Here is a 25,931-nt window from a genome sequence, read left to right as displayed (position 1 = left end):
TGTGGAGCAATTTCTCATGTGTCTATTGGCCATCTGGATGTCTTCTTTGCAGAAATGTCTGCTCATGTCCTCTGCCCATTTCTTGATTGGATTATTTGTTCTTTGGATGTGCAGTTTGCTAAGCTCTTTATAGATTTTGGATACTAGCCTTTTATCTGATATGTCCTTTGCAAATATCTTCTCCTATTCTGTCAGTTATCTTTCAGTTTTGTTAACTGTTTCCTTTGCTGTGCAAAAGCTTTTGATCTTGATGAAGTCCCAATAGTTCATTTTTGCCCTTGCTTCCCTTGCCTTTGGCGATGTTCCTAGGAAGAAGTTGCTGCGGCTGAGGTCGAAGAGGTTGCTTCCTGTGTTCTCCTCAAGAATTTTGATGGATTCCTTTCTCACATTGAGGTCCTTCATCCATTTTGAGTCTATTTTTGTGTGTGGTATAAGGAAATGGTCCAATTTCATTTTTCTGCATGTGGTTGTCCAATTTTTCCAACACCGTTTGTTGAAGAGACTGTCTTTTTTCCATTGGACATTCTTTCCTGCTTTGTCAAAGATTAGTTGAACATAGAGTTGAGGGTCTATTTCTGGGCTCTGTATTCTGTTTCATTGGTCTATGTGTCTGTTTTTGTTCCAGTACCATACTGTCTTGATGATGACAGCTTTGTAATAGAGCTTGAAGTCTGGAATTGTGATGCCACCAGCTTTGGCTTTCTTTTTCAATATTCCTTTGGCTATTCAAGGTCTTTTCATTCCATATAAATTTTAGGATTATTTGTTCCATTTCTTTGAAAGAAATGGATGGGATTTTGATAGGGAAAGCCCAAGTTCTTAAATGAGGCGAAGCTTTCCCAGCTCTGGTCAGAGAGAGAGGATGATGGAGAAAGGGGCAGAAGATGCAGCATTGCTGTTTTTGAAGATGAAGGAAAGGACCATGAGCCACAGGATGAAGTGTCCTCCATGCTGAAAAAGGCAAGGAAGCAGATACTTCCTGGAAGGCCTGAAAGGAATGCAACCCTGCTAACAGTTAGCCCCCGTGACACCGGGGGTGACTTCTGGCCTACAGGAATGTAAGATGAATAAATTCATATGGCTGAAGCCACTAAATTCAGCTGCTTATGACCAGTGAGTTGGGGATGCATTCTCATAGGAGGAGCCTTTGAGCTGAGATCTGGATGTTAAGAAGCCAACTCATGAACTTCATAGGAAATGTAGTCCAGGCAGAGGAAGCATCAGTCTCTGAGGTGGGAGCAAACTTGGCACACTTCACCATGCTGGGAAGGCCATGATCACTGGCAGGTGCTAGTGAGAGGGCAAGCAGTCCAGGAGAAGATCAGAGCTCCGGGCAGGCACCAGGAGCTTTTTGCTGCTTTAACTTCCACTGTGGACCTGTCATCATTAGAGTGTGTGCAAATGGAGCTCCTCAGTTCACTGTGAGTCCCGGGAGAGTCTGAGAAGCAGGGACTGATTTCACTCCTCTTTGGCCCCCGTAGCACAAAGTAGTTGTAGTACCTCAGACATACAAGCTCACAAACCTACAGCTGTGGGTTAGCTGTTTGAGATTCCTTAGAAAAGGAGAACATTAGTAAGATTAATCTGTTTGGAAATACCAACTATGGAGAGCTCCTTGAATTTTAATTTCTTGCTTGTCATCTTTTGGATAACCATTTTATGGCGTATTAAGGGAAAGTGATTTGTGGTAGTATGTGGATCAAAAAGCAGCAGTTCAGATGGTAAAACAAAATTGTTGTCTGAGGTCCCTGGTGGGATTTTCTTTAACACTGCTATCATAATCAGGTTTATTTCTAGCTTTAAAAAAAATGACAATAGCCTTTAGGTGTAATGAAAATTTTTTCTAACAGTTAAAACTATTTTGAAAAGTAAAGTGGAAATAATGTACATTCTATTATTGCAAGCAAGTGTTTGTAGAGGGCCTACTATGTGCCAGAGCCTTATTTCCTGTAGGGCCCACTCCACTTGGCTGAGGCTGAGGCTGGTGCTTCTATCATTTCCATTTTGGAGAGAGGAAACTCAGCCACAGGAGGGGTCTATGATCCCAGGCCTCTGGCTCCAGAGTCTACATTCTTAAATACCAGGTTACATCCCTCCCTTCCCCTAAGGAAGGGGTAGAACCAGGAATTAAACATAAAGTCTCTCAGGAAAATGTTGGAGAGTCCATGTGTGGAATTTAAAGGTATTTGAAATTTCTACTCTACAAGTCCTGGTAATTTTTTTCTCTGTGTAGTTACTGCCTGATTATAGATCATCAGAGAATCCCTTGTAAAATATACTTTTGATGGAGCAAAAGTGGTTAGGGCAATGAAGGCATTCCTTTCCTGAAATTGTCTGAAATTGTCTGTTAAAAAAATAATTAGCTTGGTTTCTCACATTATGATCAGAAGAAGAAAATGCTGCTGCTTTTGTCACTGATGGATGGGATAAAATATTTTGAATTTAGATAATTTATTTCTTTTTTGTATTTGAACGGCCTTCCAAGACAATTCCAATTTGTGATGTAATCTCCAAACATTTATTTTTTTTTTTTTGTCTCTGATTTGAAGGAGTCTGGCAATATCTGTGCCTCAGACTGGTGTTTGCATATTTAACCAGTCAATGCTAAATTACTTTCAATAAAATTAATTTAGGCTGTCGCTGCCATTGAAGATAACAGTGTGAGATATATATATTCTTTGCCTAGTTCAGTTGCCTGAGATGTTTTAGATCAATTCAAGGAAAATAAATGGAATAAGTAAAATCAACACATGAAAATAAATATCTTCATTTTTAATTTGTTCTATATGTACAGTACTCCCATCTGTTAGTTATTCTATTTAAATTACAATGAAATGGCACAAGAGGATGGATATCTTTTGAGATTGGGTCTGATGTGTCTGTGAAGCTGAAGTCCAGAAATGAAGAATATTATTGAGTTCTGCTTCGGTTCTCTTATTGACTCACTGGACAGCATGTGGGATAAATTATATCACATCTTATTTGTCCTGCTACTGACATAAGAAAGTGTCTTAGTCTGTTCAGGCTGCTGTAACAGAATAGAAGGGTAACTTATAAACAACAGAGATTTATTTCTCATAGTTCTGGAGTCTGGGAAGTCCAAAATCAAGGTCCCAGGAGATTTGATGTCTGGTGAGGGCCAACATTCTGGTTCACAGAAAGATGTCTTTTTGCCAAGTCCTCACATTGTGGAAGTGGCAAGGGAACTCGCTGGGTTTTTAGTTTTTCTCTGTAAAATAAGATTATAGGACCTGCCTTAGCTTGCTTCCCTTTAGACTTCAAAATGGAAATTTACTTCAGAAGAATTCAGTCACCAGAGCATTTTTGTTGTTGTTATTATTTTTTTTATTTTTTATATGTTGTTGTTATTTTTTGAGAGAGAGAGAGACAGCACACACACACACATGCATGCAAGCAAATGGGCAGAGGAATAGGGACTCAGTCCCAGGATCCTGAGATCATGACCTGAGCTGAAGGTAGATGCTTAACTGACTGAGCCACCCAGGTGCCTCAGAGCATTTATGTTCTTAATGCTGCAGTAGAACCTGAGAACATCTAGCTGCAGAGGCTACACAGAGTCTCAGGAAGTGAGGAAAGGGGTAGTTTCTGATTCTCTCTATTTTTCCCAATATTGTACAATTGCTGTGGTTTGTTCTGGGCTCTTGAAGATGTTAAACAGGTCTTTAGTTTGTCTTTAAGTCTTTAGTCTTGAAACAAGCAGACTTTTACATAGAATTTATAAGTTAGATACCAACTTAAAGCAAATCAGAGGACACCCCCACCCCCACAGGCCACTTACCATTTTGAAAAAAATCAATTACACTGAGTCAGCCAGATAATTGGTCTCTCAATACAATCAATTTCTTTAAACACTGAATTAAGAGTTGTTCTGGTCAAAACTAATTTTGCATGTAGACACTAAATATGTGGTACTTAGGTTTACTTAAATCCTAAAAACTAAAATATTCTAAAAAAATGGAATACTCGCCACTTCCTGATTAGCTATGTGGAAGCTAACTGTTGCATTTCTAGATAAATTATTTTATATAGACCAAGATTGCTTTCATTTGTTTGTTTTCTGATATCATATAAATTTCCAGTAATTTCTCATGAAATTATGTTTGCACAAGAAACCCCCTTTCCATGCTTGTTTAACTCATGGTAAAACTGCTTTTTAGAGCTCCCTAAATCAAAATGACCTTGGCAGCTGACATAATTTCACACTATTGGTGGCCCACAACTCATCCAGCTTCCTTGTATTAAACTGAACAAAATAAATGAATTGAAGTCCTTTTCTTTTTCTCCTTCACATGATGCTTCCATCACAGCTTTGTGAGTATGTATGTGTGTACATGTGTGCAATCTAAGTAACCTAATATAGGTTGTAATGGTTAACATATGTGTCAGCGTGGCTGAGCCACTGTGCCCAATATGAGGTCAAACATTATTCTGGATGTCTCTGAGATGGTGTTCGTTTTTGGATGAGCTTAGCATTTAAATTGGTGGACTTGGAGAAAAGCATATGGCCCTCCATAATGTGAATGGACCCCATCCCAGAAGTTGAAGGCCTAAATAGAACAAAAAACTGACCTTCCATAAGCAAGAGGGAATTCTGCCAACAGATGGCCTGAGGTTTCAAACCGAATAATCAGCTCTTTGCTGGAGTTCTGACCTGATGCCCTTCAGACTTGAACTGCAGCATTGTTCTTCTCTGGTTTCCAGCCTGCTGGCCTACCCTGACGTTTTTGGACTTGCCAGCCTCCATAATCACAGGAACCAATTCCTTACAATGTATTTTTTGGGGGGGGGGGCATACACATACTAATCAATACATGGGCATTATCTAATTTTTTAATTAAATGATCAAAGAAGGAGCTCCTGGGTGGCTCAGTGGGTTAAAGCCTCTGCCTTCGGCTCAGGTCATGATCCCAGCATCCTGGGATCGAGCCCCGCGTTGGGCTCTCTGCTCAGGAAGTGCCTCTCTCTCTCTGCCTGCCTCTCTGCCTACTTGTGATCTCTGTCTGTCAAATAAATAAATAAAATCTTTTTTTTTCAAATAAATAAATAAAATCTTTTTTCAAATAAATAAAATCTTTTTTTTCAAATAAATAAAATATTTTTTCAAATAAATAAAATCTTTTTTAAATAAATAAAATCTTTTTTTTAAATAAATAAATAAAATCCTTTTTTTTCAAATAGATAAATAAAATCTTTTTTCTTTTATCAAATGTAGTCCACTTCTCTTTATTTTTTTAATTTTTTTTCCAATTTATTTATTTTCAGAAAAACATTATTCATTATTTTTTCACCACACCCAGTGCTCCATGCAAGCCGTGCCCTCTATAATACCCACCACCTGGTACCCCAACCTCCCACCCCCCCTGCCACTTCAAACCCGTCAGACTGTTTTTCAGAGTCCATAGTCTCTCATGGTTCATCTCCCCTTCCAATTTACCCAAATTCCCTACTCCTCTCTAATGCCCCTTGTCCTCCATGCTATTTGTTATGCTCCACAAATAAGTGAAACCATATGATAATTGACTCTCTCTGCTTGACTTATTTCACTCAGCATAATCTCTTCCAGTCCTGTCCATGTTGCTATAAAAGTTGGGTATTCATCCTTTCTGATGGAGGCATAATACTCTATAGTGTATATGGACCACATCTTCCTTATCCATTCATCCGTTGAAGGGCATCTTGGTTCTTTCCATAGTTTGGCGACTGTGGCCATTGCTGCTATAAACATTGGGGTACAGATTGCCCTTCTTTTCACGACATCTGTGTCTTTGGGGTAAATACCCAGGAGTGCAATTGCAGGGTCATAGGGAAGCTCTATTTTTAATTCCACTTCTCTTTAGAGTGAATTTTTCAATTTTATTGGAAAACAGTAATAAATTGTCCCTGGCCAGTAAGTTAAAAATGTTTCAAATTGAAATAAATATCAATATATTATGGACTAGAATGCAAAACTTGCACAAGTTTGACAAAACTCCTAAGGAGGTTTCCACTTACAGATGAATGTTTTCAAGGGGTTCCTGGTCACCATCTGCCCCCAAATAGGAGTTCAGATAGTATTCTCTACTGCCCTCAGCAATACACCTTTGTTAGAAACCTTTCAAAAGCACGATCTTAAAATAGGCTGGCTTTAAAAAGTGAAAGTATTGAAGAAAAAGGAGAGGACCAACTCCATTTGAGAGCTTCCTCTTCCTTTAATTAAAAAATGAGCGCTTTGGGGGCGCCTGGGTGGCTCAGTGGGTTAAAGCTCTGCCTTTGGCTCAGGTCATGATCCCAGGATCCTGGGATCGCCCCCGCATCGGGCTCTCTGCTCAGGAAGTGCCTCTCTCTGCCTGCCTCTCTGCCTACTTGTGATCTCTGTCTGTCAAATAAATAAATAAAATCTTAAAAAAAAAAAAAAGTGAGCGCTTTCAAAAAGCAGGCAATAGAAAGTGAGCTATTAACAGTGAGTTTTAATGACACCTATTTTTTGTTTTTGATTTCCTTGTCCATAAAAGCCCCTTTGTCGTTTAGTTCTCATTTTAAGAGCTACAATTTATAGAGAACTTCCAATTCTAAGTCTTCACTTGGGTTTTCATATTTACTCCTTTAAACAGCTCCACGAGACAGACATATTAAATAATCTTGTAAGTGGCATGGATGTGCCTCCAGGTTTCCAAAGTCCATGTTTTGGGTCCATTGCCATGTTGACTCCCACTGTTTTTGCTCTCCTGGTTTAACCATCAAAGCACATTTACTGGGCAGTGGATATGTCAGAAGTAAAGGTATTCACATTCAGATAATACTGTGCTGTTGTTTTCAGAGTAGTCCATGTTTCATGAACCTGCAACAAAAGAAACTTCAAGTCATGATCTCAGTATGGAGAGCACATGTTGTATCAGTTTTTTAGGTTATTGTACAGATAAGTCCTAAAAGACTAAGAGAAGTAGAGTGGAAGAATAATACCAGCAAGGTTTGGTTAACATCCTTTTAGTGACCTGTATATTTCAATGCTTAAATGTTTTATGGTATTTTGGGGCCACTGTATGAACCAATGTGGCAGTGTCCTGTTACATTATAGTATCTGTCACTGGATCATAGCACTGGTTTACAATTAGGGGCAGGAGTATACCTGAAAATTTTAGTGTTCCATAAAGAAGACACAGTCTATCGGCTTATGTAATATTTAATTTGTCAAATAAGCAAATGTCTAGTTTTAATAACTCTAAATGATGCCTATTGAAGAAAAACATGCATAAAACTCAATGCATTATTCAAGCTGGTGGTTTTCATCATCAAATGCTAACCAGAAACGAGCCAATCCTGGTAGACCAGTAAAAACTCAACCAGGCAGAGTAAGGATAGGACCTAGAAAAACAAGGACATTCCATTTCGTTTTTTTTTTAAATGACTTTATACAACCCTCTGGTGATAGAGCTTGATACATGTGTAGAGAGAAAAAGGACAAACAAGTGAAGGGATTAATTAATTTGTTATACATTTTTGTTTTCTAAACTATTAAATTTTATGAGGGAAATCATGAATAATTGAAATCCTCAGACAATTCAGCAATTTTATTTGGCCTGGAGTTTTTTCTATCAAAAAAGTAAACCTGGAATAAAACTGGCACAGCACATTTCTTCTTTATTTCTCTTGGAGGGAGACTTCCAAATGAATAGAAAAGGGTACAAAAGGCAAGCAAATGAAGGAACGACATTAAAGGTTTGTATAATTTTACCAGAGGAAAATAAGCTGTTGAATAACTGAAAGGGATCTAAAATGTGACCATGATCCATTCAATCCACCCACTCAGACATGCAGTAATCTTCTGAAATTTGACTGAGGAACAGTCATTTTGATAGTTTCTGAGAAAAATGACCTTGATGGATGAGATGTGCATGTTACTTCTGTAGCCTAGGTAAGGGAGGTTGGGTGCACAGGCAACTGATTTCAATATGACATTTGGAGAGCTATTCACATGTGAATGGCATGCAAAGGGGAGAAAAGGAAGAAGGGGAAGGCTTCAAAAAGGAGGGACCATTTGATTTTAGTCTTGAAGGAAGAGGAGGAGTTTACGAGACAAAAGTCACTTTATGGGAAGGAAAGGGCAGGCATAACTCAGGGTGACTCGAGAGGAAAAAAAATCATGGGTTGGACTCGTGGTGTGTTGATGCCTACTGTTGCAGTACCTATTCAGCCAGATAGAGGATGCATTGTTTCTAATGCAAATACCTGATCAGCCAGCATGTTGCCCCATGTATTAGGATTCCGATCTGGGTCCCAGTAATCCTGCAAATATATATGTCTTTTGAGATGTAGGAACTGGTTTGCTGGGTCCTCCAACAAAAATGGCGCTCCCAATGCTCCTGTAATTCAGAGTCCAAGAGCACAGCATCTATTAGGGCAGTAGTTTACATCTCAATGTTTATCTTCTTAAAGAGACACAGCTGTGACCTTTGGGAGGTTGGGGGTTTGAGAAGGGAGCCCTGAAAAAGCTATGTGCCAAGGGAGATGACTGCCCTTCAGCCTTCCCTCCTCACTGCGCTATCACCACCCTATGTGTCCTGAATATAGCACAGCATGAAAGTGTTGTGCTGGATGGAAAAGATTTTTAGAGCCTTCTGTAAGGCTTGGGACCCCACAGGCCTGGATTCAAATTCCAGCTCTATCAGTTTTCTGGAGAAGTTGCTTAATTTCTCCAGGCTGCAGTTTTCTCGTATTTAAAAAGGTATAATAATAACAGAGTAACACAGTAACATAGGATTACTGTAAGAGTTGGGTATACTAATGCTTTAAACTGTCTGGCTCAAACCAGGCAGTCAACAATCTTATTGTTGGATTAAGGAAAAAAAAAGATGATTGTTTTTAAAAATCCAGACATTTTTAGTATCATGAAATTTTAACAGTCTAGATGGTATTTTCATTTCTAAATAAAACACAGTCACATTCAGAGTTGTAATTTGAATCAATATCAAGAAAGAACATACTCCTGACCCATTTGTGGTAACAATATAATCTGTTCATTGCTTGTGATAAAGAAGCATTTATTATAAATGTTGTGTTAGGTATTCTACAGCCTCATCATAACAGGACTCTATTGACCAGAGTTATAGTGAGCTCTAAGATATGAAACCTCTCCTCTGTAGGGGAGGGGTATGAGGGGTCCAAGATAAAAATAAAACAAGGCAACATAGAATTTGGTTGTGGTAAGGGAGTTTAGGAAAAGGTGTCGTTATAGAGCTTTGAGGCTCTGGGGCACGAGCAGACATTTTCTTTTTTCTTTCTTTTTTAAAAATTTTATTAACATACAATGTATTATTTGCCCCAGGCATACAGGTCTATGAATCATCAACAAGAGGACATTTTCATGGTCAGGAAAATTGCTGAACCTATTCCTTAAAGAAAAGATTAAATTGAGCAGGATAGGAGAAGGAACAAAACTTTACATTTTAAGCTGGAGAAGTAATGTGGGAATCCTTAAAACAAATGTCTAAAGACAATGGTTAGAGGTAGCGAGATTTGTGTGTGTGTGTGTGTGTGTGTGTGTGTATTGATGTCACACACAAATAACAGTGATAGTTAACATTCACTGAACATTGCACTAAAAAATACTTCAGCTGAATTACCTTATTTAATACAACAAACCTAAGAAGTAGCACCTGTCAGTCACCTCTTTTTGCAGACAAGTTAACTACCTCAGAGAAAAGTTAAATAATATGTTCAAGGCCACCTAGCTAGTTGGAAGGGGAGATGGAATTCTCCATTTAAAGGCATTGTGCAACATTATGTCTAAGAGATAGAAATCCTTGGTGCCAAAAAAAGTAATAATAATTTAAAAAGCCTTATGCATTTATAGAAAAGAGACAATCATTACTTACACATTTGTTATAATCTCATGCTTTTCCAAGCTTGACCTTGAGCACTAAGCAGGATTTTAGTTATTACCTCTATTACTTCCAGTTAAATTTGTTACCTCACTAAGCTCTAGTTCTAACTGCCTACCTATTGAAAGTGACAAACCTCTGTGGATACCACACATCAATCAGGCTGCCTCTAGTGCAAAATACTACTAGTGATGAAGGTAGAAAAAGGACTCACATTCTCTATTAATAGGAAGTTAGCAATTTTAGTTATTCGTGATTTAAAAATAAATGACAAATGTCAACTTTTCAGTAGATATTAGTAACAGATGTTAGAAGTAATATTGGCCTGCTTCTAGGTCATCTGATTCATTACAATAAAGCCAGCATTCCTGTGGAAGCCATCCTCTAAGATGTCCCCCAAAGACCACTCCCTTCTTGGTATTCAGATCCTCTGTGGTCTTCCTTCATTTAGGAGTGTGGACCCGTGTAATCACAGGATACTGTGGAAATGACAGTGTGTACTTTCTGTGGCTAGCACATAAAAGGTATTAGAGCTTCTGCCTCACACCTTTCTTGGATCACTTGCTCTAATGGAAGACAGCTGCCATGTTCTGAGGACGCTCAAGTAGCTGTGAAGAGAGGCCCACCTCTCAAGGAACTGAAGCCTCCCATCAACAGCCAGACAAATGAACCACCTGGGAACCTGATGCTTTCATCCCAGGTGAGCCTTCAGATCATAACAGCCCTCACCGACATCTATACTATAATCTCATGAGAGTTCCTGAGTCAGAATTATTGACTTAAGCCACTCCCAAATTCCTCAGAAACTGTAAGATATGTCCTGTTCTAAGTCGCTACTGTTTGGGGATATTGTTAGGTCATAGTAGATAACTAATGTGCTGCATTATGAATGCCTGTTGATGTCAGCTTAAACTGCTAATCACCAGAGCTGCGACACAGATAAAGCAAGTAAGTCCACAAATAGAAGAAACCAGCTGTCAAGCTTACACAAGTTTTGTGCCATAAGATCTCCACTCGCCTCACCCTCATCCCTGTTCTGATAGTCATCATTTCGTAGAAAGAGAAACAAAAACCAAGAAACTCCCATTACGTTCAGAGCTCATAATTATAAGGAAACATACTGTGACCAGACCATTTGAAGGGGGAGTGATTAATTCTCTCTTTTTTTTTTTTTTTTGAAGATTTTATTTATTTATTTGACAGACAGAGATCACAAGCAGGGAGAGAGGCAGGCAGAGATAGAGGAGGAAGCAAGCTCCCTGCCGAGCAGAGAGCCTGATTCGGGTCTCAATCCCAGAACCCTGGGATCATGACCTGAGCCGAAGGCAGAGGCTTTAATCTACTGAGCCACCCAGGTGTCACAGGAGTGATTGATTCTGATATTGGCATGGAGGGATCACAGAGAAATTGGTTTTGAGTTGAGCTTCCTGGGTTATGGAATGTTTCCGCAGTTAGGAAGAAGGGAGCAGAAGCAAAGAGCATGAGTCCAGGCTGAAGAAGACTGGAGACCCAAGGAACAGAGGAGCAAAGTAAGTCTCAGGTTCGGGGACCCTCACTTTGCCAATGAGGGCTGAGGAGTGGATGTGCTCAGAATGTCAGAGGATTACTACTGTCATACCAAGGAGTTTGGACTTTATTCTTCAGATCATTAATAGTTCTTTTTTTTAAAAGATTTTATTTATTTATTTGACAGACAGAGATCACAAGTAGGCAGAGAGGCAGGCAGAGAGAGAGGGGGAAACAGGCTCCTTGCTGAGCAGAGAGCCTGATGTGGGGCTCGATCCCAGGACCCCTAGATCATGACCTGAGCTGAAGGCAGAGGCTTAACCCACTGAGCCATGAAGGCACCCCCATTAATATTTCTGAACAAGAAAATGATAAGACCAGATTTACTTAAATTTTTTTTGTTTGATTATGATTAAAATATGCATAATGTAAAGCTATTTTAACCATTTTTTTAAAAAAATTTATTTTTTATAAACATACATTTTTATCCCCAGGGGTACAGGTCTGTGAATCACCAGGTTCACACACTTCACAGCACTCACCATAGCACATACCCTCCCCAATGTCCATAACCCCACCCCCCTCTCCTAAATTTTAACCATTTTTAATTGTACAAATCAGTGGCATCAAGTACATTCACAGTGTTGTACAATCATCACTACCATCTCAAGAATTTTTTCATCCTCCCAAACAGAAACTCAGTACTGCCTAACAATTTCCATTACTCTGTCCTCCAGCCCTTGGTCACCACCATTAGCTTTCTGTCTCTCTGCATTTGCTTATTGTAGGTACCTCATCTAAGAGGAGTCATGCAGTATTTGTCCCTTTGTGCCTGATTTAGTTCACTTAGTATCTTTAAGGTTTACATGTTGAAGCATCTATCAACATTGCATTCTTTTTTAAGACCAAATAATATTTTGTACATATATGCCAACATTTTATTTACCCATTCACAGATACTTCTGGAAACTCCTTTGTCAGTGGTGTTGGAAGGCAGAGGGTAAAAAGGAGAGAGACTGAGAGAAAGAGGTTGGAGCCTCTTCTAGTAGTCCAGGGGACAGACAACTAGGGCCTGAATCAGGTGAGTGACACCAGGTGTGGGAAAACAGGACCGACTGGAACAGAAAGGGGAACTCATTAGTTTGGGCTCACTGGTGTGGACTGACCAAGCACTGAAGTTCTGGTTTTAACTGAGATGTGTTCATAGGTGACTTCTCAGATTTCTCTTCATTCTCTTTGAAGAAAAGGTGTCACAGTGTTAACACTTTTAAACGCTTTTCTGTTTAAAAATAAAAGGAGGAGTGAGAGGTTTTCAAAGCAAAGAGATTATGTAGGCAAAGGAGATCCAGCATCAATATCTAATCAGTGTTTCTCTTTTTTTTAAAGGTTTATTTATTTGAGAGAGAGAGCAAGAGAATCTGAGCAGGGGGAGGTACAGAGGGAGAGGGAGAGAGGAGCCCAAGCAGACTCCCCACTTAGCGCAGAGCCTGACACAGAAGTTTAGTCCCATGACCTGAGGACCTGAGATCACTACCTAAGCTGAAATCAGCTGAGTTGGTCGCTTAACCTACCGGCCACCCAGGCACCCCTTTAATAAATGTTTCTACATAAATTATGCTTGAGATATAATTTACAAGTACACATTAACCACTTAAGATAGTGTTACTTGAAATCTTCCAAAAGTAAAACCAATATTCTGCACCATGATTGTCCTGGTGCCTTGTCTAATCACTGAGGGGAAAAAAAATGCTGTTACATAAATCTTGGCAGAGAAGCTTTAAAATGTAAACCTTAGCTATTTTAAGCTCTAATAATTCTATCTTTTGTAAATCTTCTCTCTTTTTGCTCATGGAAGATGTTTCAGTGATACAATGTCCCCCATGCCCCCACCCTTGCCCCTGAACAAAGCACCTACCTCAGCTTTATGCACCCAACAGACATCCAATAAATATTAATTGATAGTGATAATAGCATCACCCACGAGAGAGACAGAAAGTAGTATTTATTATCCTACTTTACAAATGAGAAAATTGACACACAGAGATGAAATGACTCACTCAAGGTCATGCCGTAAGTCATTGGCAGAGCCGGAAATAAAATGCAAGTAATACAGAAGGGCATGCTATTATCCTCTCTGCTTGAGAAATTTCTCCTCCCTTTTTCATTCCGCCTGATCAACCTTGAAAGTTGATGAGAGCAAGATCACAGTTTGTGTTTGTAAGCCTCTATAATACTGCTGGGGTTTGAAAACTGAACCCTGAGTTTTATTACATTGTTGGTTTTAAATTTTTTTTAATGTAAGCAGTATCAGCCAGGTTAATGCCTTTTTTAAACTTTCAAATCATAAGCTATAAAAATATCTTCTTTTTCTTTCCAATTCCCTACACACCCTCCTTCCTTTCATCCCATATCATAGCAGTTTTAATAGGATCTGTCAAGCTTAGTTCTGCTATCTAAACATGTCTCAAATATCCTCTGCAGAAAATTCTGTACCGTTGAAATAAGGCAGACACTTCAGAGTATGGAGATATTGGAGAGCACAGATCTTGCCACACAAGCCAAGAAGGATAGAGTTGGGGAGTCTTTCCTAGCCCTGGCAGTGATTAGTTGTATCATTTGTTGGTTGCCTCTGTCCCTCCATTTCCTGTTCTGTAAAATGGGGCCTGATTGTATGAAGCCAACTAAGATCTCTTGCAGCTCTAACATTTTTAACTGGAATGTATTCATAACCAGTAGGTCATTAATTGAAACTTACTTTCTCTGCATGCTATTAGGGCATCAGAAGCATATAGAATATGCTAAGTGGGTACAGCTCCTAGTGCAGCTAGGGAGCTTACATGCTGAGAAATTCAGCACTGAGATAGACAGAAATAAGTGAAAGAGAAGTCAAAGTAGACCTAGTCAATAATTAAAGCAGTACAAGTAAAAATGTATTCATTTATGCACAGAGATGGGTGCCCATCACAGGCTGAGGAGCTGTATGCTGGTGACGGTGACGTTAGCTGTACAGTTAGAAATGGAAGGATTCCCTATTTCGCCATCACCCAGGGAAGGCTGAAAAAGAGTCTCTAAATGTGATAGTGGACAAATAACTGAATAGTCTTCATACTGTGCATATGACCATGAAGATGATCTTTGGGGTAGAAACCTACATGCTAAAAAGATCAGAAAGCCTGATGTAAAATGCACGATATAGAACTGAAGGATGGAGCCTGATGGCAGAGTCCCGTTTTCTTCCCTGTAGAGGGAGCTCATTTGAAGTAACCTCAGGCCACCCTTCTCCCCTTTGTAGCCTCTGCCTCTCAGAAGGGACAATGCCGCCATGCAACTGGTAAGTCCAAGAGGCATCGCTTGGCATGTCCAGCTAGCTCTTCCTTCTTTCCCCTGAGAGTTCGCTGCCTTCTGAGATCACATATTCTCTTCTGGTTCTGCAGCCTGCAAGTTGATATGAAATTTGCCAAATCCTGGGGTCTAATCATGAGGCCCTTTATTTATTATCTATGTTCTATCTTCCAAATTAGTCTTTCTTAGTAATAAAGGGACTTGATTGTCTTCCATGCTCATCTTTGGTTTATTTTTCAACTTGATTGAAAGCAGACCTGAAGTGGTTGCAAGCAGGGGCAGGGGATAGAGTTCTATGTATCCAAAGGTGGCACAGACAATCCGAAAGGTCTGTTGTCTCAAAGCATCCATAAGAAACAGGGAAACAAAAAAATACAGCACAGACAGGGTGCTCCAACCAGCAGGAGCTTGTCGTCCAGGGACGATAGGCTGTGACTTCACAGAAATGCCCAACAAATCCATAGATTGGACCACAGCTAGCTATTCCCTTAGAGGCTGGGTGATACTGCTTTCTGCAGTGGTACCTGAAGCCTGATGCCAAGTTGGAGAATATGCATGACAGTCCTGCCACAAGTTCCAAAATACTCAGAAATGGGATGCTGAAAGCAAAGCACTTAGCACTCAGCATAAGCAATGAAAGAATAACATTTATTATTTACTATTTTTATTGGCCCGAGTCTTAGTCCCTTCCCTTAAAATGTTTATGTCTTTAGAAAAATGATGAAGTAACTGCCCAGACACATAGATTAAGTATTAAACCAAAGACTAAATGTTCACTAGGAATTAAGGACAAAAGAGGATCAGGAGAACAGTCTATACAGACATCTTGACAATATGGTAAAAATTTCAAAGATATAAGTGTAGGAGAAATGTGAAGACCTAAGTGTAGGAGAAATGTTATAACTTTGTGAGTAATTAAAATACTCATGGTTAGGTTTGTATGTTTAAAGTTGAATATTTTAGGGGGTCTGGGTGGCTCAGTTGGTTAAAGCCTCTGCCTTTGGTTCAGGTCATGATCTCAGGGTCCTGGAATCGAGCCCCACTTCGGGCTTTCTGCTCAGTGGAGAGCCTGCTTCTCCCGCTGCCCCTCACCCAGCTGGTGCTCTCTCTTTCTCTCTCTCTGAAATAAATAAAATCTTTAAAGTTGAGTATTTTATTCTCTGCATTAAGTAAGTAATTTTTGTTATAAAATATGAAATAGTTATTTTTTTCTTCCTACTCTAAATTTTGGTCACTGATTCAAAAATTTATGATGGAAGACAGAAGAGTTTTATTTAGTATCATAGATGCTGCAATTCAGATAAATGTTAATGAGAGACAGAATGGGAAGAAATGGGGTTTGAAGAAAAAGAGAGAAGGGAGAAATCAGGAAAATTAGTCAAAGGAAGCAGAGACGGGATGCCTGGGTGGCTCAGTGGGTTAAGCTGCTGCCTTCAGCTCGGGTCATGATCCCAGGGTCCAGGGATCGAGTCCCACATCGGGCTCCTTGCTCGGCGGGGAGCCTGCCTCTCTCTATGCCTCTGCCTGCCTCTCTGCCTACTTGTGTGCTTTCTCTCTCTCTCTTTCTGACAAATAAATAAATAAAATCTTTAAAAAAAAAAAAAAGGAAGCAGAGACAAAATAAGGGAAGTTACAAAAACAAAAGTTAAAAAGGTGAAAAGCCGTGGAAAAAGGGAACAGGGAAGTAAAAAGAGGGCAGGAAGTCAATGGAAGTCAGCTGGAAAAAAGAAAGAGACCCTGAACTTTGGGACAAATTCCCAAGCCCCATCATCTTAGCAAACTGTTAATGAAATGCTTTCATAAATGAACTTTCAACTCAGGGAACTTTGGCTTTATTGATGTTCTAGTTGCTGGCGTGTTGAGTACTTCACAAAGTAAACAGGAACCAGTATTACTCGAATTTAAGTTCAATCTGTTTTAACCTGCTCGCAGCACACTAACACACACCCACATACATGCTCACATGCACTACCATGTAATTCCCTGGGGCACACTTTGGAGCTGGCAGATCTTTTATTAGCTTCTGATTTTGTGGGGAGAGAAATTTGTAACTCACGAGAGGCAATGTTTTATATGATTCAATAATAACCCCTTCTGGGTCATTACCTCTGTGTGTTGACGGGTCTTCCAACTTTAGTGCCATGACAAATGACGCCATGTGGACAGGAAAATAGATGGTTCTCCTGCAACATTCAGAGTGCCCAACGAATCTAGTTATAGGCCATGATATTTTTCTCTAACCTAGATATTTCCCAGTTTATTCTTACTACTTATTTTTTTGAGAACATCAATCAATCTTAAGCCAAAGTGAGTAGATAAAATTAAGTAGAAGTTCTTATAAAATAAACTAAAACCATACAGAAATAAGGACTCTCCAAAGAACAGGATGGTGGTGGTGGAGAGGGGTGTGGTTGGATGGCTGAGAAGAGCCATTCCTTCTATAGATTGTACAGAAAGCAAACATGGAGGGATTGGAGGGGCTGACTCAGTCAAGGGGAAGAAAATGTTAGCTTAAGAGCTCTTATCTAAAAAACCCAAACCAAAGCAACCAACCAAAAACCTTCAAGACAAATCGCTTGTGGTTACTAGGCGTGGAGTGAAAAGTAAGAGCTGGAACAATGCTAGAGAAAGGGGTGAAAGGCAGTTTGCTTCCCCTGTCTAAAACCAGAAGACATACTTGGACTTCATGTGCTCTGATCGCAGGTTAATAACACGGCATGAACCTTCATATTGTCCCACTATGGGTCAACTTTAAGGACCGGTTTATTTACTTTGTGAAATAATTTCCAAATACTTCTATATTCCATATATTTTCTTTGTGTGAAATGGGGCCATTTGATTCTGAGGAGTGCCTTCTGGAGGTGAAACATACAAGTTTAGAACTTCTCTCTATCCTCACCACAGCTAGAAACTGTCATAGAAAGCCTCTGCTTATTTCTTAGTTTGGTTCTGTTTACTCACATAGAGTCACCCATCTCCCTTACTCCTGGCCTGTTCTTGTAAAACCAATGCTGTGATACTGGCCTTGTTCCTTTCTCTGGAGGTGTTCTAGCTGTGTGCTCCTTTGTGTATCCCATTGCTACATGTTCCACATCTAGCACAGCAGTGCCAGTGTGGACAGTTTGCGTAGTAGAAAGAAAGATATTGTTCTCAGAAGAGCTGGAGGTAGAATTTGCACGTGAATCTGGCATCCACCATGAATTAACTGTGTAGCTTAATCATTTAATTTCTCTAAGCCTAGATTCCCTTGTACAATAAAAATCATGATACTCACACAGTGATTATGAAAGTTGACCTATGGTAACATATGGAAAGCCCCTCCCTCCATAACGAAGACTTAAAAGAGTAGTATTCATATTTGCTGGGTTTATTATAGGAGAAGGCAGTTCTTGACCTACATGCTGAAAACAGGGTTTTTGTTTTGTTTTTTAATCAAATCATGACACTTGCTCTTCTAATTCTCTGACCAGGGAATCAGTTCCAATGTGTATAAATTACTATTTTAAGAAAATCAATAAATGATTTGAGGACTGTGCTCATAAATGTAATTACTTGGGGGAAGGTTCTTCATCATTTTTGGCTTCAGCATTCCCATTAGGAAAATGGATAATGAGATCTTTTCCCTATTTACTTCAAATTAAGTTCTAGACAAAAAAGTAAAACTTCTGTTCTGTAACAGAGAGAACTTTTTTTTAAATATAAAGACAAACTTTAAAGATGGCTGTTTTCTTATGCTACATAGAGGGCTCCAGGGAAGGGCAGATGAATAAGCTACATTCTTTTTTTTTCTTTTTAAAGATTTTATTTATTTATTTGACAGAGAGAAATCACAAGTAGACAGAGAGGCAGGCAGAGAGAGAGAGAGAGGGAAGCAGGCTCCCTGCTGAGCAGAGAGCCCGATGCGGGACTCGATCCCAGGACCCTGAGACCATGACCCGAGCCGAAGGCAGCGGCTTAACCCACTGAGCCACCCAGGCGCCCAATAAGCTACATTCTTAAATGAAAAATGGGAGGAGGGAGAGAAGAAGGGAAGAGGGTTGGTTCAAGCTACGATTTCGTACTTGAGAGCTGTGTGATTTGGAAAATGTCAGTTAAACGAATTATCCGTGTAACACATGAATCTGATTCAGTGTACTCAGCCTACACTCTGTAGTCTTCTTTCCTGAGATCTGAAGGGCTAACCCCACCGTGTCAATATTCCTCTGTCCTTAGTTTCTTTGTTTTTTTTTTTTTTTAAGATTTATTTATTTATTTGACAGAGAGAGATCACAAGTAGGCAGAGAGGCAGACAGAGAGAGAGGAGGAAGCAGGCTCCCTGGTGAGCAGAGAGCCAGACGTGGGGCTTGATCCCAGGACCATGGGATCATGACCTGAGCCGAAGGCAGAGGCTTTAACCCACTGAGCCACCCAGGTACCCCTGTCCTTAGTTTCTAATTCTCAACTTATTTCATGAAGCTTTAACTATCTTTAAGATATAAAGAAATCTTATTTCTTTATATTTTAAGCGAAATCAGTCAAACCAGTTGTCTTTCTAGGCAGACATATTTGTGCCTCAGCTGGAGTTAAAGTTAATTCCAACTTGTTTCCTAAGAAAGTCCCTAAAAGGCATTTTGCAGGACCGTTTTCCTTTTATGTGATTTTTTCTTTTTGCCCAATATTTTTGACCTGGCGTGTTCACAGGTAGTGCTTTTCACCTTGTGCTAATTCACCATCACCCACTCTGAAGCCAAGTGCATGGCTCAGCAGGCAAAGCAAAGCAGTAACTGGTGGATTATAACTAGCCCACGACTTCAATTTATAGTGTGCTCCTGAGACACTCACTTAAACTGAGCCAGCCTCCCTTTCTTCACCTGGAGATGTGGGCTGCAACTGAGTGTGATTACACACACCTTGATGATAATTGCCTAATAATAACTTGGCTAAAAATTTCTAACTCATTTATTTAAAACATGTCCTAAATGCAAAGTATAACATTGGTGATTAAAATTTATTAGAATTATCTATATGCTTAAGAATAAAAAGCTAATTATACACACATACATGTATGTACACACATATCTAGATTCATATCTTAGGTATATACCTATATCCTTTTATTGATCTGTGTGTATGTGTGTGTGCACGCACACGTGCACCTCAAGAAAAATATGTAATCTTCTTTGCATGGGTTTCAAGTTGATCATAAAAGTAGAAATTTATTCTTATTTAAGCATTTTATCAGAAGAATTTATAAATTATAGAGATTTAACTGAAAATAATTCACACCTTTGTGTTTTGAGTTTTGGTTACAAGAAAAACAAACGACCTCTCAATTCCATTCAGATAGAAGTCACTGAATTATTGGGTCAGTTTGGCAGCAAATCATCTGACCTTCAGTACCTTCCTTGATCTGTCTTTAAAACACCACTTCTCTGAGCTACAGCTTGCTCTAAAGGTTAATGAATTCACACTCTCAAAGTACCTTGAGGTCTCCACATAATGGTACTATGTAAGTATTACAGTTTTTAAAAGGCATTTGAAATCTTTCTTTGTTCAAGGACATAAGAGCTCTTCTTTGGAGGCAGTCCTTAAATAGATTTCCTAGCAATAGTGACATGTTAATATGTTAATACCTAATCAGGAATAAAATGATCACACGCAATTAACACTGACATGCTCAAAACCACCTCATGCCATGATAGTTGGGTTTTTCCAATGTTCTAGAATGGATCTGTGGATAAAACATATTCGTTCATCTTTGAAAAAGTCAAAAGGGGTTATCTTGCCACCTAATCATTGTAAACAACACGATAAATAAAAAAGAAATGGATTCTTACCTAAAAGCAATGTCGAACACAGGGCTACTTGAAGCATTTTATAGGCCATAATCCTGTTTTGGAAAGAAAAGGTTTATTTATTTTAATTTACACCAAGCAAAGCTTTAGGCACCGCGACTGCTTTCCAGGAGCGTGAAGCATTTGCTGTGTTACCTGGCTGCCTTGCGAGCTGAGACGAGTCAGAGAGGCCGTTGCTGAAGATGGATTTTTTTTTTTATATGACTCCTGCCTTGTTACCCTTTGGACTTTTTGGGCTGACTCTTTACAAGCTGCTCTTATATGGGCATGTGTTTATTTACTAATTTTATCATCCATACAGGCTAATGTCATATAGTGAAAAAAAAAAGGTGGAAAAACTGAATCACTCATACATGGCTGGTGGGAATATAAACTGGTATAGTCACTTTGGAAAACAGTTTGACAGTTTCTTATAAATCTGAGCGTGCAATTACCATCCAACCCTGCAATTGCACCACTGGGCATTTGTTGCAGAGAAATGAAAACTTACACTCCTACAAGAACTTCTACAAGGATGTTTCACAGCAGCCTTATTAGCCATAGGCAAGAAGTGGAAACAACTCAGCTGTCCTTTAACAGTTGAATGTTTAGCATATTGAAATATTGCAAGACCATGAATTATGATAACAATACCGTAAAAATTGCGGATAGACACAACAACTTAGAGGGATCTCAAGGGAATTAGGATGGGTGACCAGTGCCCAATGGTCAAGTGTGCCACGATTTCACTCATGTAACTTTCTTGAAATGGCAAAATTATAGAAATGGGGAAAGATTAGTAGTTGCTAGAGATTAGGCATGGAAGGGGGAGAAGGACGTGCTTATATGGGGCCACATGAGGGACCCTTATAGTGATAGAACTGTTTGGTATCCTGGCTGCACTGGTGGTAGATGTGAACATAAGTGTGATAAAATTGCATGGAACTGAATACAGATAATCCCAGACACATACACATGACAGATGAGTACACTTAAAACTGGGGCAATCTGAATAGGATTGGTAGATCGCATCAATGTCAATGTCTTGGTTGTGATATCACATTATAGCTTTGCATGATGATACCATTGAGGTTAACTGAGTGAATGGCACTCAGGCTCTCTCTCTATTATTTCTTACAGGTGTGTGTGGTTCTACATATCTCAAAACGAAAATGTTTAAAGACAAAGGAATGCTTGGGTCGCCTGGGTGTCTCACTCAGTGAAGTGTCTGCCTTGGACTCAAGTCATGATCTCAGGGTCCTGGGATTGAACCCTGTGTTGGGCTCCCTACTAAGAAGAGTCTGTTTCTCCTTCTCCCTAGGCCCTTCTCCCCTACCCCTGCTCATGCTCTCTCTCACTCTTGAGCGCTCTTCAGTGCGCTCTCTTTCAAATTAAAAGATTTTTTAAAAAAGACAAAAGAATGTTTAACGCGTTATAAAATGTGTTTCCGAACTAAAGTACACAATGAATAAAACCACGATACTTTTTAAATTTTGATTTTTTAAACAATTACCCTTTTCTGTGGCATGATTAACAGTTAACTAAGGGGTGCCTGGGTGGCTCAGTGGGTTAAGCCTCTGCCTTCAGCTCGGGTCGTGATCCCAGGGTCCTGGGATCAAGCCCTGCATTGGGCTCTCTGCTCGGCGGGGTGCCTGCTTCCCCCTCTCTCTCTGCCTACCTCTCTACTTACTTGTGATTTCTGTCAAATGGATAAATAAGATCTTTAAAAAACCAAAAAAACAGTTAACTAAATAAATTCATTGTCTTATCATTTATTCTTAACAGCAAATCATAAATCTGTTAGTCTCTTCAAAATTAGGCAATCTGAAACAAGCAGGTATAGAGGTATAAAAGGGGTAGAAAATAACTTTCTTATCTATCTTTGAATTGTAGAGAGTGTTTAGAAACCTGGATCCACCTAGTTGGGAGTTATGCCTCTAATTACTGATAGAAGGCTTGTGAAGAGAGATATTTGGAAATAGGCACGGTGAAATCTTGGTAGCCTATCCCATGCATCCATCTATATGTCCAGCTGTTGCCACATTTCTGTGATTCTTCCTTGTTTTTTGCTCAGTGGAGAGGTATAAATATGGAATTACATGATAGACTAGACAAATTACAAGGAAATAAAAAAAATACTTTTTGTTACCTGAAGTACACTCGAACAAAGGAGAAATTCTTCTTCATCTCTTTTCTTCTCTCCATCATTCTTCAACTTTTGGACCTAAAGTGATGCTTGCCTGGAGTGGGGGTGGGGGCAGGGTCACCTTCCATCTCTTTCATGCCACTCTTCTCACAAAATGGGATATTTATCTGTTACATTGGTTGAAATGTAGAACACAAGTATAAAATAATAATGGTTTTCCTGTGAATTTTATGTACATTATCTCATTTAATCCTTATGACTATTCATTGATGAAGGCATCTTTATCATTTTATAGGTGAGTAAACTGAGGCTCAGAGAGATTTTATAACTTGTCCACAGAGCGCTCAGAAATTACAAGGTGAAACTTCGCAATGGAAATGGAACGGCTGCTGAGTTCAGAGGCACAAGCCAGTGAAATGAAATAAATTAGGTGACCGTGACCCCAGTTTGGTCAATAGGTGATGGTGGCTTGGACAACTCAATTTTGCAGGGGTGGTATGTGTATAAGATAAGATCCTGTATGGGCCAGAAAATGTCCTTCCAGGTGCACAAATCCTTCTCTGATCCCCCAGATCAAATCTGGCTGCTCTTTCTCACATCTGTATCCCTTTGGCCCTTAGGCCATGTCTGCCTGTATTATGCATGGTTTCATACGTGCTTCTCACCTTTCCCAATGGATTCTTTCTGAAGGCTGGTTGGTTCTGTGTCTTACTCCTATTCATATGCCTTCAATGCCTAGCAGAGTGCTTATTGTATAATAGCCCTCAATAAACGTGATGATTGAACTTTGAATTGAAGTTGAATTGAGTCAACTGATTCAAATTAAACTCAACTACATTAAATTAAGAATTAGTATTTTCCTGCACTGGTCTATCAGTATTTCAGTCTTATCCTACTAGCTGTAAAATGCAAGTATAATGCAGCAGTTTGCTTTTATGTTGAAGCTTGGGTTTTAAATAGTGTTTTCCCAAGCTTGTCTCTTCTTATGATCTATGAGAGAAAAAAGTTGGGTGCATGAAAATTGACAGTCTTTAGTTATAGAGACATAAGACATTATAATTATAAAGACAAAGAAATGTTCTTTGAAACTAAACTGGAGTATCTATCTTTGAAAAATACAAAGATCAAGTGGCATAAATTAATGAAGGTCATCAATGAAGTCTGTTTACAACTTTGATGATTTATATTTAGAAATTATTCTTTTAATATGATATGATGGACCTTGATAAGCTCCCATGGTCTCTTTCATATCAATGAAAAATAAATGTTAAAAAATATGAGATCAGATCCAATATTACAAAAAAATTTTAAAGAAGAAACAATAAAACTTTATTTTACCGAGGAGCAAGCTGAACTTAGTTTCAGCAAGCTGAACTTAGTTTCTGCTTTGTCATGCCAGCAATGCGGTCAGACCCAGTAAACTGCAAAGCTCTGGCAAATCCAGTGTTCATTTATAAAATTCTGATAAGAAGTGATGAAGGGCATGCTGGAGGCTGGAGTCATTTAATGACATCATCAGCATCAATAAAAGGTGAAGAGTCAGCCAGCATGATGGAGGAGAGGATATTAACCCTTAAAAACATCATACTAAATTTTCAACTGCATTCAACCTATTGAAAATAAGTTGGCTCAGATGCCTGGGAGGCTCAGTCGGTTAAGTGTCTGTCTTCAGCTCAGGTCATGATCCCAGGGTCCTGGGATCGAGTCCCACATCGGGCTCCTTGCTCAGCAGGAAGTCTGCTTCTCCATCTGCCTACTGCTCCCCCTGCTTGTGTGCTCACTCTCTTTCCCTCTCTCTCTCACAAACAAACAAATAAATAATCTTTAAAAAATAAACCAACAAAATAAGCTGGTGATAGCACTTATTTTTATGAAGTTACTTGAGATTTTTGAAGTTTTCTAGGTGGGAACAAAATTAGACCAGAGCACATGGTAAAGGAGTCAGTTTTAAGCTGATTTGATAGTAAATGGGTTTGTTGTCATTGATAGTCCAAGAGTAGAACATGCCATCATTATCAGGAGAAACCTCAACTTAGGGGTACACTTTCCCTCCTAGGACTGATGCAATATCTCATCACAGCTAGGATTAGTGGCTGTTGAGGCAGAGGATAGCATAGCAATTACATTCTAGCAGGGAGCAAGGGTTTCCACGAGGTCTTGTGCTACTTGCAGAAAGTAGCTCTTTAATAGCCTTCTTAACGTACCAAGATGATACATTATGACTCAGTTGCTGTAATGCAGAAACTACTTTTATGTATGTATGTATGTATGTATGTATAAAGATTTTTTATTTTTAAGTAATCTCTACACTCAAAGTGGGGCTTGAACTCACAAGCCTGAGATCAAGAGCTACCTGTTCTGACGGAGTCAGCCAGGTGCCCTGGAAATTACTTTTATTTTATTTTATTTGTATTATTTTTTAAAGATTTACTTACTTCTTTTGAGAGAGAGAGAGTGCAACAGGGGGAGGGAGGGAGAGAGAGAGAGAGACAGAGAAGGGCAGACTCCCCACTGAATGAAAAGCCATGACCTTGAGATCACTGCTTGAGCTGAATTTAAGAGTCAGATGCTCAATCAACCGAGCAACCCAGGCACCCCCAGCCCCAAACTACTTTCCAAGAATATTGTTTTGCCTTGGAAGCTAGAGATTTTGCTTTTGTTTGTTGTTGTTGTTGTTTTTCTCAAAATAAAATAAAGGCTAGCTGAGAAGAAGCAAGCAGTGTAGTCTCTCTTCAGCCTATCCCCTGCTTAGAAGTACATTGTTCTTCCTCTTGAGCCTTTGGGGCTTCTGGTTCTAAGTCGGGGGCATGTGACCATTATAGACTAACAGTAGAAGCTAGTTTAACTTTGTGAAGAAATTAGCTAAAATGTTAGAGAAATAAATTTTGTATTTCAAAATTTTATTCATTTTTATTCATTTTATTCATTTTTAGTGTGACTGTTGCAGATTTAAAAACTAGATTTAAAAACTAGCTGTAGCTTGAGATGCCTTAGCTTTAATGTGGTTTGGAAATGTAGATTAAGGATTTACCTAATAGGCTTCTCTTTTACTAAATGTAGGTAGTTCAGGGTCTTTTAAGCTGATCCTGTTTGGTTTGGAGTAGGGGATGCTCCCCATTACATGGGGACTTCATGTCATCTTGAGATCTAGGCTCATATTGTCCGGGGTTCCCTTCTGCTCCCTCTTTCCCATTTATCTGCTGATTTGTATCTCCAACCTTATGGCGGTATATAAAGACAGACCAT

The 25,931-nt window shown here is 39.3% G+C and overlaps 1 protein-coding gene across 1 annotated transcript; it reads right to left on the bottom strand.

Annotated features, from left to right (window-relative positions):
- Nucleotides 1-6,748: 6,748 nt before the first annotated feature.
- On the bottom strand, nt 6,749-16,884 carry C6H3orf85 (chromosome 6 C3orf85 homolog). The gene is made up of 3 exons (XM_044254800.1): nt 16,833-16,884; nt 8,227-8,360; nt 6,749-6,838 (listed from the first exon to the last, which is right to left on the bottom strand). Exons 1-3 carry the CDS (start codon nt 16,882-16,884, stop codon nt 6,749-6,751), a joined length of 276 nt encoding a protein of 91 aa, XP_044110735.1.
- Between the last annotated feature and the right edge of the window lie 9,047 nt (nt 16,885-25,931).

This window comes from Neovison vison, chromosome 6 (assembly GCF_020171115.1).
Source record: "Neovison vison isolate M4711 chromosome 6, ASM_NN_V1, whole genome shotgun sequence".
Taxonomy (NCBI): domain Eukaryota; kingdom Metazoa; phylum Chordata; class Mammalia; order Carnivora; family Mustelidae; genus Neogale; species Neogale vison.
This window is presented reverse-complemented; position numbering and strand designations above follow the sequence as displayed.

Coding starts and splice junctions, on each gene's coding strand:
- C6H3orf85 (XM_044254800.1), bottom strand. CDS start 16,884: ATGGCGTCATTTGTCATGGCACTAAAGTTGGAAGACCCGTCAACACAC. Junction 8,361..16,832: donor AGACCCGTCAACACACAGAG/GTAATGACCCAG, acceptor TCTGAATTACAG/GAGCATTGGGAGCGCCATTT. Junction 6,839..8,226: donor GCAACATGCTGGCTGATCAG/GTATTTGCATTA, acceptor CTTTTGTTGCAG/GTTCATGAAACATGGACTAC.